This window comes from Puntigrus tetrazona, chromosome 12 (assembly GCF_018831695.1).
Source record: "Puntigrus tetrazona isolate hp1 chromosome 12, ASM1883169v1, whole genome shotgun sequence".
NCBI classification, from domain to species: domain Eukaryota; kingdom Metazoa; phylum Chordata; class Actinopteri; order Cypriniformes; family Cyprinidae; genus Puntigrus; species Puntigrus tetrazona.
Window position 1 is genome coordinate 1,737,401 of NC_056710.1, and position 15,593 is coordinate 1,752,993.

At 37.6% G+C, this 15,593-nt stretch overlaps 1 protein-coding gene across 2 annotated transcripts in view; it reads left to right on the plus strand.

Moving 5' to 3' along the window:
• Positions 1 to 899: 899 nt before the first annotated feature.
• phyhiplb (phytanoyl-CoA 2-hydroxylase interacting protein-like b) overlaps positions 900 to 15,593 on the plus strand; it is a 25,296-nt gene continuing 10,602 nt past the window's right edge. The window contains exon 1 of one of the 2 annotated variants that reach the window (XM_043253929.1): positions 900 to 1,147. In XM_043253929.1, the coding sequence (XP_043109864.1) occupies positions 1,042 to 1,147 (106 nt within the window). In that variant the 5' untranslated portion in view covers positions 900 to 1,041. Of the gene's footprint in view, positions 1,148 to 13,991; positions 14,295 to 15,593 lie in introns of those variants that run through there. The other variant, XM_043253931.1, reaches the window with a different exon arrangement.

The window sequence follows — 15,593 nt, forward strand, 5'->3', positions numbered from 1 at the left end:
TAATTTTCAGTATCAATCACTGTATTAGCTGATCGACCAATCCAGTAGCAACCAATCCAGTAGCAGCCAATCCAGTAGCAGCCAATCCAGTAGCAGCCAATCCAGTAGCAACCAATCCAGTAGCAACCAATCCAGTAGCAGACAATCCAGTAGCAGACAATTTTTTTAGGCAGCACATTTTAGGGATAATTCACCTAAAAGTGAAAATGTTGTATATTGTAAATATTTTCACATGGATATTTTTATGATTTTTTTGACTGAATGGATTTTTTTATCATTATAAATATCATATATGACTATTTTCATTTGTGTTTTGAAGATAAACAAAAGTGTTCTGATTTTGGGGACAACGTGAGAGCGAGTAAACGATGACAACACTTTAAGAATTAAATGTGTGAGGATTATTAAATGTGTGGTTTTATGTAAAAAGAGTGCATGAAATGTTTAGGTACATTTCCTGAATAAGTAAGGTGTAATTTTTCCCATTGGGTAATTATTATGAATATATTAATTAAATATATTAATGAATTAATATTAAGATATTGATTCAGTAGATGAACTGCTTCCTGATAAAAAATAAAGTTAATATTACTCAGTTTTATAGGTAATATATTGAAAAAATATATAAGGTAGATTCGACCCTTTTTGTTGTTGTTTGTCATAGCTGTTAAATTTAGATATTTTTTACCCAAATATACAGGATAGAATCTACTCACACAAACTGAGTGCATTAGCCCATTAGTATTTAACAGTGCTTACAACAGGTACAGCGGCGCCGTGATATAAAGCGCGCGACCATATAAATATGAACATGGATTGTAATTACAGTAGAACACGTCACAGCTCTTTGCCCTTGACTGTGCGCGTCGCAGGAGAGATCAGCTCTGATGTAGAGGCCGTGACGATGTGCTGACGTGGCCCTCATCAGCAGCACACTGTGGAAACCCGTGGGAGACAGAGAGAGAGCGCGGAGTCGAGACCTGTCCTGCGGCACTGCAGTCACTCTCACTGCCGGAATATCGTTCATTTAGAGGCTCGACGATGGAGGTTCCACGCGTGGGACACAGTGTCAGCAGCCCCACGAGCCCGTGCGAGGACATGATCAAGAACCTCAGCCTGGACGCCATCCAGCTTTGTGAGAGAGAAGGTAAGAAGTGTTGCTGGAGCTAAATTACCCGTTTGTCCTCGGACGGGTGAGCTGGAAGTGGAGGGGATTTTAAGACGGGGAAATATTTGAATCCACGCAAAACGCCAAATGCAAATGCACCGAAGGCGCGTGCTTTTTAAACTGTGCGTGCCATGGGATTGGGTCGCCGAGCTTTCCCCTCTTTTGGCCGGAGCTGGTATCGGTGCCTTTGCATTGGCGTTTTTAATGCACGCGACTCGCGTGCGAAATAGCAGTGTGTGATATAGATTCGCTCTTAGTTCTTTTTCGTTGAAAGCGTTACATTTGAGCTTTCTATGCAATACGGGGTTGTTATAATTCGTCCGCCAGACAAATTTTGATAGTAAAATGTAAACGAATTTTCAGCAATAAATCGTGTAATTCCATGTCGAAAAAATGCTTTTAAGTAGCGTGCGTTGCACACTTAGGTTCGATTTACGCTTTTCCTTTGGATCGCAGAAACAGACGCGTGCGTTAATATTCCATGCACTTGAATTCTTGTTTCGCTATGATGCTCGCGTAACGTTCAGCACCATGGACACGGTCATTGCGCGCGCACCACACCGAAACAATACCGGATTGCAGATGCATGCATCTGAAGCGGCTGTACGACCAGTGAGCAATTCACTCACTCACTCAGAGCGTAATGAAACGGCATCATTTTTAGTCGAGCCGCGCTCTGAATATGCTGATTCATCTGGGTGACACTGTAATGCCCATTTTCTTACGCGCATGCTGTGTATCTAGTAAATTCACGATTAATGGTTATGTACGAGATTTACATGGGTGTATCCCAGCGCGTGCGTTTCTAGGCACGCTTAGTCAATGATCTTCCTTGACCTGGGCTTGCCTGTGAACGGTGGTTGAGAAGTGTAATACCTAGAAGTGTATAGTGTAATAAAAAACAACAAATTTAGTATTAAAAAACGAGAATCTTTTGCCTACCAGATTTTTTCCCTTCTGTATCATAATGACAGAATATTTAGCACTTCCTAAGTATTAGGCTAGATTTGTGGCCGATTAATTTAGCTGACATCTAGAGATTTTTTGCATGGGGCATGTTGACAGTAACTATAACTGACAGATGTGTGTCAGTTTCACAGTCCAGTCACGTCTTTGAATTTAAAGTAAATGTACATTTAAAAAAAATTAAATTTTATGTACATAATAGTAATATTCTCCCCCTGCTTCTAGTAAACTGAATTATTTGTGCCGCTCAAAACCCCAATAAGTCAACAACTGTTAATCGGTAGTAATGTAGTTATCGATAGGTGAGGCAAATCAGAATATGAAGAGAATGTGGACTTGTTTATCATCCGTATGTCAGTGCTGAAGCGAAGAACACGCTTTGTGTGCGCCGAACGAAATTTCCTGTTTTGTATTCTATACCAGCACTGTGCAGGGGAACTCAAAGTCCCTTCAGCCATGCTGTCACAAGACAAGAGAGAGAGACAAACAAAGAGAGAACGTTCTTATTGACACGGTCCGTGCAGTGTAGCATCGACGCTGTCACAGTCCTCGGAGTGATATAATGACCATAGACACACAACTCTATTGATTTAGACGCCATTGTTTTAATGTTCTTATGGGCGGTGACAGATAAAGAAAAGCTTTTCGCAAATACTTTGTGTCCGTCGCCTTCTAACAAAACAGATACCACTGAATGCATTTGTTTGCACTAGACATGTTAAACACATGGACTAGATCACAAAATCTGATTGATTAATGGATCTCAGATAACAATTTGCACAGATGTGGGCCAGAATGGAACATGACGAAGATATGATGAACATGGCTGAGTCACAATGGGTACGTTCTGTTCCGACCCATCTGTCCTCTGAGTTTTATACTTCTCAGTGTGCCACATCAACAGTCCAACTCACCTCCCCCCTCCATTTGTGCTGGCAGAGTAATGGACAACTGTGCCAGAGTTCCCGAAGAATTGCTAACTAGTTTTATTAAGTTATGAAGTCAACGTTTTCTTTGGAAAGGAATTCTAAGGCTCACCAGGGACTCAAAGACTACCGATTTCCAAGTATCATGGTTATTACCACAGTAGACACTGGCAAGTAAGGAAATTATTTATTAGGGGTTCAAGCATGTAGTGCTGAAACCTTGTTGTAATTTAAGGTTTGAACCACGCGGTTGTAATTGTTAGGATTTTTATTATTATTATTTTTCCTACCATAAAACCGATCGTGCAGACTAAACCGTTAAGCCTAGAAAATTGAAACTTGGTGAAACGGTAGAGCTCCTATCATATATGGGGAGAACCTATCAAAGTCTCACCCCAATCTGACAATATGGGGCGCCCCGGCGATCAAAAGTGTGAAATTGCTCATAGACTGTTTGACTCAAGTGTCTTACGTTATTAGAATCAAAAAATGCCTATCTCCTATTTTACTGGAAAATGTCTGTTTTATTTCTGGTTTTGGCAAAATGCAAATTTGTCCAAAACATACTTTTGCGAGCTAATCCAAGGTGTCTATGAGGAAACATATCTCAATAAACATGGCTGCCATTGGCCAATGAAGTTTGAGCACCTATTAGACAAGGTTAATGGAGGTGGTTCAGGACATAAGTCATAATCAGTTTTGTATTGCTCTGCAATCACGTTGTATTTCACAAATCCACGCGATATGCATATCATTTGGTAGCTCTCCTAATAAAGAGCAAATTTGGCATAAGAACCATTGTTAATTATTCACAAATAAGTAAAAAACCTACTTTTGGAGAGATACTCTCCGGACTGTCTAGATCAATGATTATCAAAGAAATGTTGAACTTTGTGTTGGTTAGCTTTAACCGGTTGATTTAGAAGAGAGGTGTGGACTAATATACCCATAAAGACTATAAAATGTAAACGAAAACTCAAAACTTTACAGTCCTTGGTGAAAACATGTCACGTGGCTATCCAAAGTTTCATGGAGATCGGACCATAGGTTGCACCAAAACAGTTAAAAAGATTTCAAAAACACATCATTTCAATAGAAAAAGACCTCAAATTGTAGAACATGTTCCTATATGCACACAAACACTGATTGTTCAAGTCATATGACAGATCTCCTCATTCTGAGCCTCTGGGACTAATGATGTCAATAAAATCGTTCATTAAATATTCTCAATTATATTAAAAACCTACTTTTGGAAAGTAGTCCCAGATTTTACACTCAATCACAAACAAACCACTACTGACAGCAAGAAAAGCAAATAAAGTTAAAATATGGCCAAATTGACATTTGTAATATATTCCGCATACATTTTCATACCTGTATTTTAAATTCCAACTAACGAATTACAGCTATTTGTTGTGCCATTAAAAATAAAGACAGACAGTGAATGCTATTTAAATGAATTAAAAGCTATATTTGGATAACATGCCTTTTTTATCTATTTAACTCTTAATTTTTAATATATAAACATGTTTTATTAAAAAATATATTTTGCACTGCACTCTAAATAAACGTGAATCTATCAGACGATCTTTGAGACACAAAGACAAACCATTTCCAGAGAGACTCAGGTGTTCATTTTAGTGTTGGAACCAGCTATTATCTTCTAGTTAAAACTTGGCTCTAATATGGTAAGTGCTTTCTTTACTAAGATTCATGAGTCCATATTTCCATTATATAATCAATGTGCAAGATGCACTCAAAGCAAGCGTTTGCTTCTGAAACGCAGAATACTCTGAGGACAGGCTTCCATTTGTGAAAAGATAAAAAAAATGGACGAGCCGCCCCTGTGCCGCGAGACTCCTCAATAAGCATGCATTAAAGGGGGGCGTTTCTTCCCCCTCGGGGCAGGCCTCAGATGGGGAGTCCTTTGTGTGAGGGCCTACAGGAGCCTGACAGTGCTAACTCACTACCTCTGTCTGAATATACAGCTTTGGCCAGCTGTGTATGGGGGGACTGGCTCCAAAACAGGGGCCACCATCTGCCAAGCCCGCCTGCTAGTGAAAGGAACGATTTAGCATGGCCATCAATTTGCTAATTGTGTCCGCTGTGCACATATACCGCAGCAAAACGACAACAAAACAGACGTGGATTGGATAAATAATGGAGTTGATTCACGATTATTAGCCTATTCTCAGCCGAACATGCTTATGGAGAGAGTAATGCTGTTTGAATGAGTGAGATTTGGGGGGAAAGAGCGTGTCAATTCCTAAATCTAAATATTGATATTAAATCTAAACATGTGTTTTCTATAAAATTACACAGCTACCCGAATAGGGTTAGCACGCTAAATGGATGTTGAAAACCAATTACGTTTATTTTACAAGCGCAGCTTCAAAACAGAAATGGGACTTCATATTTTAAATAGACAATAGACTTCCACACAAAAGTGAAAATTATTTCAAGTGTGACCTGCTTGCTCCCTGGTGTTGTTCTACAAAAATTCTATTGCAACTCAGAGGCAAATGGTATGAAAAAAAATCGGATGAACCCCCGGAGTGCAAAATGTCAAACAAAAAATTAAAAAATGTGAGTATAAAAAGCAAATCAACGCTCAAAGACCTCCAAACATGATTCCTAAAATATAAAAGGTTTTAAAAAAAAAAGTTGTTTCCACAATTAAATAATTGGATTATTTTGTCAAGAACAGAAGTACACCGAAAGTGGCAAAACTCCAATACTGATTTTTACGCTTCTAATAAAAGCCCAACACCATGCCCTTAAGCTCCAACTTTGTATGTTTCTCCATCACCTCAAGCACAAACATCACACCAAGAGAAACACCACGGCAGGCTTGCTTTTCTCAGATCACATCTCTCTCGTTGGTGTTATATCACTGGCATCACAGTTTCACACTATGCATGTGCTTTTCGCAACTTATCTGTTTGAAAACCAGAGCGTTAAGAGTGCTCTATTAAGAGATTCAGTCATGTGATCATTCACTCTCGCTCTACGGGCTCCTCAAACAACCTCATCTTTCACTCTTGGATAAAAACTGAACTTTAACTCTCCTCATCTGAGAAGAGGTTTGCATAATTTTTACCAATTTGTGTGTTGTTTGCATATTTTGCTGAAATACCTTTAACTCTGGACTGGTTTTGGTTCAGGAGCCTGATTTTTCATTAGACGTCAAGTGGTGAACCAAGATTGTTTATCATACAGAACAAACATATCTGCCTAACAACTGAAATAACATGATTTAGACTGACAAAAGTGAAAAATTGTGCAAATGTATAAACAACAAGGGAAGTGTGATTTAGCAGACTAACGCATGAAACAAACACTGGCCAAATATCGAATAAGTGTTCCTGCAGCTCGAACAATAGAGCACCAGCAATGCCAAGGTCACGGGTTTGATTTCCAGTAAATCCTCAAACTGATAAAAAAGAATGCATTCTTTCAATGTAATGTAAGTTGTTTTAAATACAAGCGTTTGCCAAATGCATAAATGCATCTTCAGCGTCTAAAGATTTGCCATATTTATGATGACAGATTGGATTAACAATGATAGATTTGCAGCTAAATTCAGCATGATGGAAATGTTTTATTCTTACACAGATGTCAAATAAATTTTTAATTTCTAACAAGACTCAAATCCTGATTTAACTTATAGTCTTTTAAAAAATAGGGACCTCTTTGGAGTTTCTGTGGAACATTTTTATGTACCTTACTACACGTTTCGCCGCAGCTTCAAAGAGAAATGTCAGCTGCCTTTTTTACGCAGATTAGAAGTTTTTTGGATCGAACCAAAGCTTTCCATCGCCGTGTCACGTAAGCACTACCAAACAAACTTACCATCTGTGAAAACCCATAAATATGAAACTGGATATGCGCGATGTGTTCAAAAGCACCAGTTTTCATAAAAACTGTCATAACATGATATATTCTTCAAGTAATTGTGCAAAGAATGAAGCTTTATTAATCGAAACTGTAAATTTGTGTGAAAAGAAATAAAAGATGTCGGGGTTTTACTGCCTCTAGTGTTCTTTTTTAGAAACTGCAGCGATGTACTTATTGGTACGTAATTCGTGGCACGCTAAAAAGTGAATCAAGGTATATTAATGCTTAATATTACTGCAAATGTGTACTTTTTGAAAAGGTACAGTGCCAGTGACAGCTTTTGTACCTTTATTATATGAGAGCGTATATTGGAACATATCATTGTAAGAGCCAGAGCTAATTATACAGCATATGGTTCTTTCATGAACGTTTTGGAGCTGTAAATCAACTAGTGCATCATTTAGAAAAAAGGTGTATCACAGAGAAAAGGAAATCAAAAATGTTTGGAATGATACGAGGTTGAGTTAATGGTGACAGAATTTATATTTTTGCATGGACTTTGCCTAAAAACAGTCAGTGCAGCGGAGTACCGTCATAAAGAAAGTTGCTTTAGTGAATTGCGAGGATTACAACGAATACCCCGTGGGGTTTAGACTGTTTAATATGATTATGTTATTATAAAAAAAAAAAAAAAAAAAAAACATGAAATGAATTAGGTCAGGCAATACAGCTTATTTAGGAGTTGAAAAAAAAAACAGTTTAGGTCACTTCATATTTAAATACAAAGTCAGATGATATAAAACATTGCTTTTTATAGTTTGATCAGTAATGAAGCACAGAAAATAAATATATATATATATATATATATATATATATATATATATATATATATATATATAGTGCTATTATAAAAAGTATTACTCTGCAGAAAGAGACACCAGGTTTAACCTTGAACAAAGATACATTTAGAGCGAACGGCACCATTCAGAAAGGTTTTATGTTTCCTAATGCAAACCCAATGTCTGACCAGCAGGGACCAAAATAAACCTGTGAAGATGATGTTCGTATGGAGGAGACCTGTGTCAGTGATTGCGTGACATTGATCAAGGGGAGAATATTTCATGACTCACTCATTTCTTACTACATCAGCGTTTCACAGCATGTATATACAGTAAACCTGCTCGCAAAAGCACTTTTCTGCATTTTTCTCATACCATGCAAAAACATAATTAGCGAAATTAACGAATTATCATCTTACTCTTTGCGAGAAGACACATGGAAAAAAGCTAAAGGTGACGTCGTCTCACATTTATCGCAGTTACGAGTTTATAGCTTGCAACTGTGAAATGCAAGCTTGCAATAGCAAATAAAGTTACCTTTTTTATATTTTAGACAAATAGCTTTCAGACAAAGGTCTAACCTAAAAAAAAAAAAAAAAAAAGTATTGTGTTTGCGTGTAAATGATCTCTCTGCCGATTCGCCCACAACAGGTCACTCAGCTGAGTTTAGAAAGCTTTGGTTTGGACAGGCCGTGTTCTGAGGTTCTGAAGTGGTGTCAGGTTGATGAGACGGGCCTGCTGTGAGGACCATATGCTCCTGCAGTGCTATCACTGCCACGAGCTCTTCCTGTACACTCTCTGGGCCTCATGGTGGAGCAGCACAGTAGATCAAGCCGGGGCTGCTTTAACAGCAATATTTGCAAATAAAACGTTGTTTTTGCGAATAACTCGTTTCTGTCAAGTCCACTTTAGGTTTATTGTTCAAAAAAACCAATATACCCTTTATACAAATGGTTTATTACTAATAACTCAATATATGCAATTCAGAGGTCGATCAACTAGTATTTTCCTGATACAATGAAATGTGTTTAATGAGAGGCGACAAAGATAATTGCAAATTAAATGTGTTATTGGTCCGTTTGCTCCACAAATGAAAAGCTTGTCATTTATTACTCACCGTTCCGAAGCCATAAGACCTCCCGAACTTGACAAGTTTTTAATGAGTAACGTTTTACGTGAACACTGGTTTGGGACAATTACGTGTTATGTTGCAATTCTGTCGGAGTCACAGAATACATTTAACAGCATTACATAAGCAGGATACAAAAAATGGTAAGTGTAATTAGTTATAGATACATCAAGAAAGCAAAGTAATCAGATGACGGCTGCATTTAGTCAAAAATGGCTATATTACAATGGTTTGTTACAATGAGCTGTTGAATTATTAGAAAATAATACATACCAGAGAGAAACTAAGATTAAGAATGCGTCTGTACTCCTCTCAGTAGTGTTCATCTGCAGCGTCTCTACTAACAGCAAAACTGTAAGTTTATCTGCTTCAAGAACAGTGCCGTTATTACCTTGCTGCCGAGGAATGTTGCTTCTCGGTTGCTAAACTATTTTACTCATAAAATCATCATCAGTGCACATGCATTCCTACATAGCATTTTCATAAATGTTTAACATTTTGCATCAAATATTTTATACTTTGCATCAAATCCATAATAGATATGAGCGTTTTGACTAACCTGCTGTTTTAATTGACTTGTCAGATGTGACTTTAAAGGAATCCAAAAGTAATTACATTACTTTCATATTGTGCTTGAAATAGGCTACTGAATACTTTTTCAATAAGTACTTTATGAATGTAAAGGCATACATTTTAAAGTAATCCTCCTAGGCTCGTTTGTTAGTACTGTAGCACTAAAACGCCACATTTTAGCTTTAAGTCAAATCAAAGTGGTTACCTCATTTCAGTGCACTTCAGTGAAGAGTGAAGATCAAGATGAAAACAAATTTAATTGATGGAAACAAATATTTATTTCAAAATAGCACTGAACTTGACGCTTCCATAAATATCCTAAAACACTGACCCATGATTCCATCAGAAAACCTCACAGCAGAAACAGAATATCGTACGATTTACGATTCAGTGACCTCATCAAACATAAAAAAACAGCTCTGTGAAAACGGATGTGTCCGCACATTTATTTCTTGTCACCCTTCGGATGATGCATTGGCTTTGGTCTAAAGGCGAAGTAATTAGCCATTCTAACAAAATGCTCCATTTCCTCTGAGACCAGTACAGTGGTAGTAATCTTCAGGAGCGTTTCAAGCTGTGCATTATTGAGCCTTTTGCTTAATTACCGTTGCTTGAGATCCTTTGATTCTTGACAGCTTTGAGAAAATGTGACTTCATGCATTAAACTGAAGGGTAGACAGGCTGGATTTGATGCTGTCTGCACAGTTTCTGCTTGCCTGAGGTCAGAACGTCTTACTGTGTCTCAAGAGACCAGCTGAGCCCCTCAAACAGTTAGAAAAATGATAACATAACCTGCAAGGTCAAACAAAGTAATCCTGAAATAAACTTGTAGTTGCCATGAAAATTGGCAGTTTAACTTAATACAAATTGGAACTCGTGGGTGGTTGTCAGTGTACTGCTTTCCTGTTGCTAAGTGTTTTAATGAGTTTTAGCATGTTGCCTTACGGTCGTTGTTAAGGGAGTCTTTGTGGTAATATATTAATGAGCTCCTTTTTCTACTTATTTATTCATGCAAAGCTGCATTTACTTGATTAAAAATTCAGTATATAACATTCATATTATGAAAAAGTATTACTATTTAAAGTTAATGTTTTCTAATACATATAAATAATTTTAATATGCTGATTTTAACGCTCACAAAACATTTCTAAATATTATCAATGTTAAAAAGAAACCCGTGACACATGTTTCTCAGGATTCTTTGATTAATACCAAATTTTTTTTGGTATAGAAATCCCCTTTAATCTCACAAATGTATTTACTGAATTATATGCGTTATGATGTGAGTAGTTAACAGATTACATTAGGTTACAGATCACACTACATTGATTTGAGCGTGTTTGACCAGAGACGAGCGCAATTAAAGAGCACGTAGGACGAGGACGTGAACGGTTTTTACAAGGCGCAATGTAAAATTACGGTAATATCGCTTGAACGTTCACATGAAATTCTCTCAGTCTGAGGGGGAGATGTGGGGGCGTGCTCCGTGATGCGTTCAAGAAAAATGCTCAGCACCCCTAGTTCCCGCGGCCATAATTAAGACTCCTCAATGAGAAAACTGTGAGCAATTAAACATTCTTCTGGGTTCTTATTTATAGTGCAAAGGTTTGCGTTTTAACAGCTGATTATTCATTTACGCCACAGTGTCTTCCTCTACGCAATTAGCACTTTTAGTTCTCCGTCTCTGTTTCTTGTCAGCACCCATGTCAACATTTACTTGACCAAAACGAACAACGTGTCATTGAATTTGCACTGTAAGACAGCTTGGAGGATCTCGTCTCTGCAGCATCGCTCCCCTCTGATTCAACACATTAAAGAATGAAATGCTGGTCTATTTATAGTCTCGGGACCGAGGACTGATGAAACTTTAATGCGTTGCCTCAGACACAAGAGTGGTCCAGTAATACCCGCACCCTGGAGATATTAAACTCTATCATCCTTGCATCTTAAGCGAGAATTCAAGGAGGAGAGGTTATATAAACACGGAGAGCCACTGGGTTGCGGGGAAGAGCTCTGTGTGCGATTTATTAAAGTGAAGTGGTGGCCGTAGCTTTAAGACATCGCCCATGAGGCCACAGCATTTCATAAACCATGGGATATTATGGTAAACTCCCAGTGTCAGTGCTTGATGTTCATGACTAGATAGATAGATGGCCAGGTTCAGTCGGTGGTGTATTATTATCCTGTAGATTTTGTTTTGCATGTTTTAGAATCCACCCATTTTAGCCTTTGCTCTAGCAGTAACCAGCACCGCATACAGTGCATCTCCCAATTACAAATGCTGCTCGTTACATGTTAATCCATATGCATTTGTTTGAGGGTGATAGTGATGCCGTTTAACTCCGGCTTTGGATTTTATCCACAAGTGTTTCATGAAAGGCTCTGTTCCTGCATCATGTTTCCCGTTTATTATTCATTAGGATGAATGCAACAAAGCAGTCCCTCTCTCTCCTCATTCTCCAGAGCGGTGGAGGGCTGCTGAGGGTCTTTTTTCAGCTCAATGAGGGTGTTGTGGGGCTCATGGAGTGGCCCACCAGAGAATGTTGAGGATGAAGATGCCCATTGTCTGAGTTCTCTCTGTCCATTGTTGTCTGGTCATGTGAGGATGCCAGTAGATGTCGTCATTTTGAGGCCTTATTTTGTGAGGGGTACAGTCCTTATATTTCTTTCTACAAAGTATGGACAAATGTCTTGGGACACCTGACCTTTTCAGTAACAGGGATGCGGGCCAATCAATTTTTTTCACACCAAACTCTTCCAACCATGTGTTTATGGACCTTGTTTTGTGCACTGGGACACAGTTATGAATAGAAAGGGCCTTCTCCAAATTGTTCCCATAAAGATAAAATCATAGTTTCACAAACTATTGATGGAAGCTTTTGGCAAATCGCACTGCAAGAACTAAGAACATATTTAGTTTAAGGAACTCCATTTGGATCTATAAATCACTATGATGGCTTGTTCCTACAACTATTCAACAATTACTGTCCAAAATTTTGTGGTATGCAGAAGCAATACAGTTTCTCTACACTGGAAGTAAAGGGCATAGCCCAACCCCCCACAAAACAGTAACGTACCATTACCCATGCACCACAAACTTTACACTTATATAATGCAATCAAGCAGGTAACATCTACCAGGCATCTGCCAAACTCAAAATTGCTCATCATTGTAATTCATCCCTCCAAAGAACTGGTTTGCACTGAATCCTGTGTCATCATTCTTGGCTCTATCTGATGTTTGGCATCGTACTTGGTGATATAAGGCTTGCATCCAGCTGCTCTGCCATGGAAACCTATTCCATGAAAGCTCCACACAAGTGCTGAATTGTGCTGATATTAAAGCTGATATTAAAGCGCGAAACTCTCCAGCTCTGGAATCAGCAGAGCATTGGTGACTTTTACGGACCATGTTCCTTAACTCTCTGTGACTTTATGTTGCTAAGTTGCTGCTGTTCCTAAACACTTTCGAATAGCAATAGTTAGAGTTAAGTGTGTAAAATCTAGCAGGGATGAAATTTCACAGACTGACTCATTAGAAAGGTGGCATCCTATTGCAATTCTTCAACCTTTTTTTCATACACGTTGTAATTGCAGACTTCAGGGCTAGCCTCTTAAGCTCTGGGGCATTTATTGGAATTTCCACCTAAATTCTACATACTTAACTGAAATGTTTACCATACATATATACAATGAAGAAAATGGTTTTATTGTGAATAAAACCATTTGAACTACAAAATATGATTGCAATTCTTTTTTTAAATAAAATTATATATGTTTCAAATATAACAAAAAATACACAAAAAATGTAGGTGCTTTTTGAATTCTTTATATATATATATATATATATATATATATATATATATATATATATATATATATATATATATATATATATTTATTTTTTAAGAGTTTAAGTTGCTTAAAATTTGTTTAAAATGTCTAAATTCAATAATCAAGCATCTTTCTGTCTATGTATCTATCACTTCACCCAGAGAACATAAGCAACCACCAATGTCTATGTATTTTTATGCTGCTGTACAAATATCTCTTCAAACTGACTATTCAATCTAACTTCATCCTGAGACATTCTGTAATCGTTCAGGCAAACCAACCTGTCTCGCCAAACTTTTTCCTCACTTTATAAGTGTCTGAGGTATGCAATCTTTGTGTCTAACACTTGCTGTGAAAATGTCAGTATCGCATTTCCAGAACAGGGCGGATTCTTCTTTCCAATTACCACAGTAGGAAATAATCTCTAACGCTACAACATCCATTACGAGAATGATGCCATCTTTTGGAAATGTGACAGACAGTGCAAACGGTATGGTGAAGGGGAGGGATGCAGAACTTCAAAGGATATATTCCCTTCTCATAATGGGAGCGGGTGACCAGATTACCCAACCAAGAGACATCCCAGCTCTATCTCTCTCTCTCCCCCTCCCTCCCTTCCTTCTCTCCTCGCTCTGAAATTTCAGTCCAACGCTGACCCGCGGTCAGTCACTGAGTCCAGCTGATGACATAATCCGGGCTCCTCCTATGGGAGTGCGCTAGGCTTGTAAAACAAACACTAAAGCTGCTCTAAGCCAATGGTGTGCGCTTTAGGCTCAGGGTGCGTTAGAGACGGGTCAGTACGCTGGGTCTGGCCAGGAGACCATGTCCACCAGCCTTAGTTACGGCAATACACCTGCTGCTCCTGCCTGAAGGAGTCCAAGGAAGGACGGTGTTCGTCTGGCCGGTGGGTGTAGCGGTTTCTGATATAATCTCCCGCAGGCTTTTTCATCACTAGCTGTTTTTCTAGTCCGTTGTGAACAAAGATTACCTGGAACTGGATGCAGAGAGCGGATGAAAGCCAGAGTGAGTATCCGCGCTCATTAGTGAAACAGATGCTATGACCTTGTGACTAATAAATAACGAGACTGTTAATGAAAGGATAATGCTTCAGTGCTTCATCCTCTGCATGTTTTATACTATTGCTTTTTTTTCAGAAATGGAATTACTGGGTTCTTTGGGTTAATGGATTACTGACGCTATCTTCGAAAGGAGAGGGCAGTTTATTTTAGAGCCGTTGCAGCCAGAAGAGGATATTATTGATGCAATAATAATGGAAAGTCAGAGAAAGGATATTTTAGCATCCTCGACTGGTAAAGTAATAAGTAACATAACATCTGATCGTGGATGGAGATTTTGTCAGCACTCTTTAGGGAGAAGGAGGTTCCGTGTCACCCCATTCAAATGTCCTTACAAGGAGAAAAGACAAAATTAGAAGTGTTTTGCATTCCTAGTGTATAGCACTGAGGCTTTGCTAAACTGGGTTTTCTGTGCATGACTTTGTGTCCGGATCTTTGATGATGATTCTAGATGACAAGTTATTAGTGCTGCTTGAGTTCTCATTCACTATTGCATGCCTATGTGCTATTATACATGCTGCAAACATATATATATATATATATATATATATATATATATATATATATATATATATATATATATACGATACCAGTCAAACATTTGGAGGAACGTGGATACTTTATTTTTAATCTTTTCGTATAACTGTCGTATGGTTAAAGGCTTAGTTTTGTATACAGATATAAAATTAATATTAATAATAAGAATAGTTATTATAGTTATTGTTATTTATTATTAGTATTATTGTTAATTCTATGAATTATTACATATTATCATAACTCTATTATTCACTATGCAATACAAATTTATTAATATAATCATTTAAATAATAAATATTATTTATTTAAAATATTATACTGTCATTCAAAATAGTAATATTAAAGAATTAGAGTGTGCGCAAACTTGGGACTGGTACTATATATAGGATTGTATGCCATCTGTGAGTTTTTGGCATGCTCAGAAAGATGTGGTGTAGTCATGGCTTTTTGTCCATTAAGCCTGAGATTACTCACTTTAATGGATAAAAAGCCCAAAGCTTTTTATTTATCTTATAAAACATGTCAACAACATTTCATATTTCTTTTCAAAATAATAATAATAATATTAATCATCAATAACATCATCGTCATTAATAAATAACAACTATAAAAAGAATAAAAATATATTTTAAGGCTATTTTAATGGTGACTTTCCGTGTAATTGTATTACTTTTATACTGACTAAATGATATCTGTCCACTAATCCAAC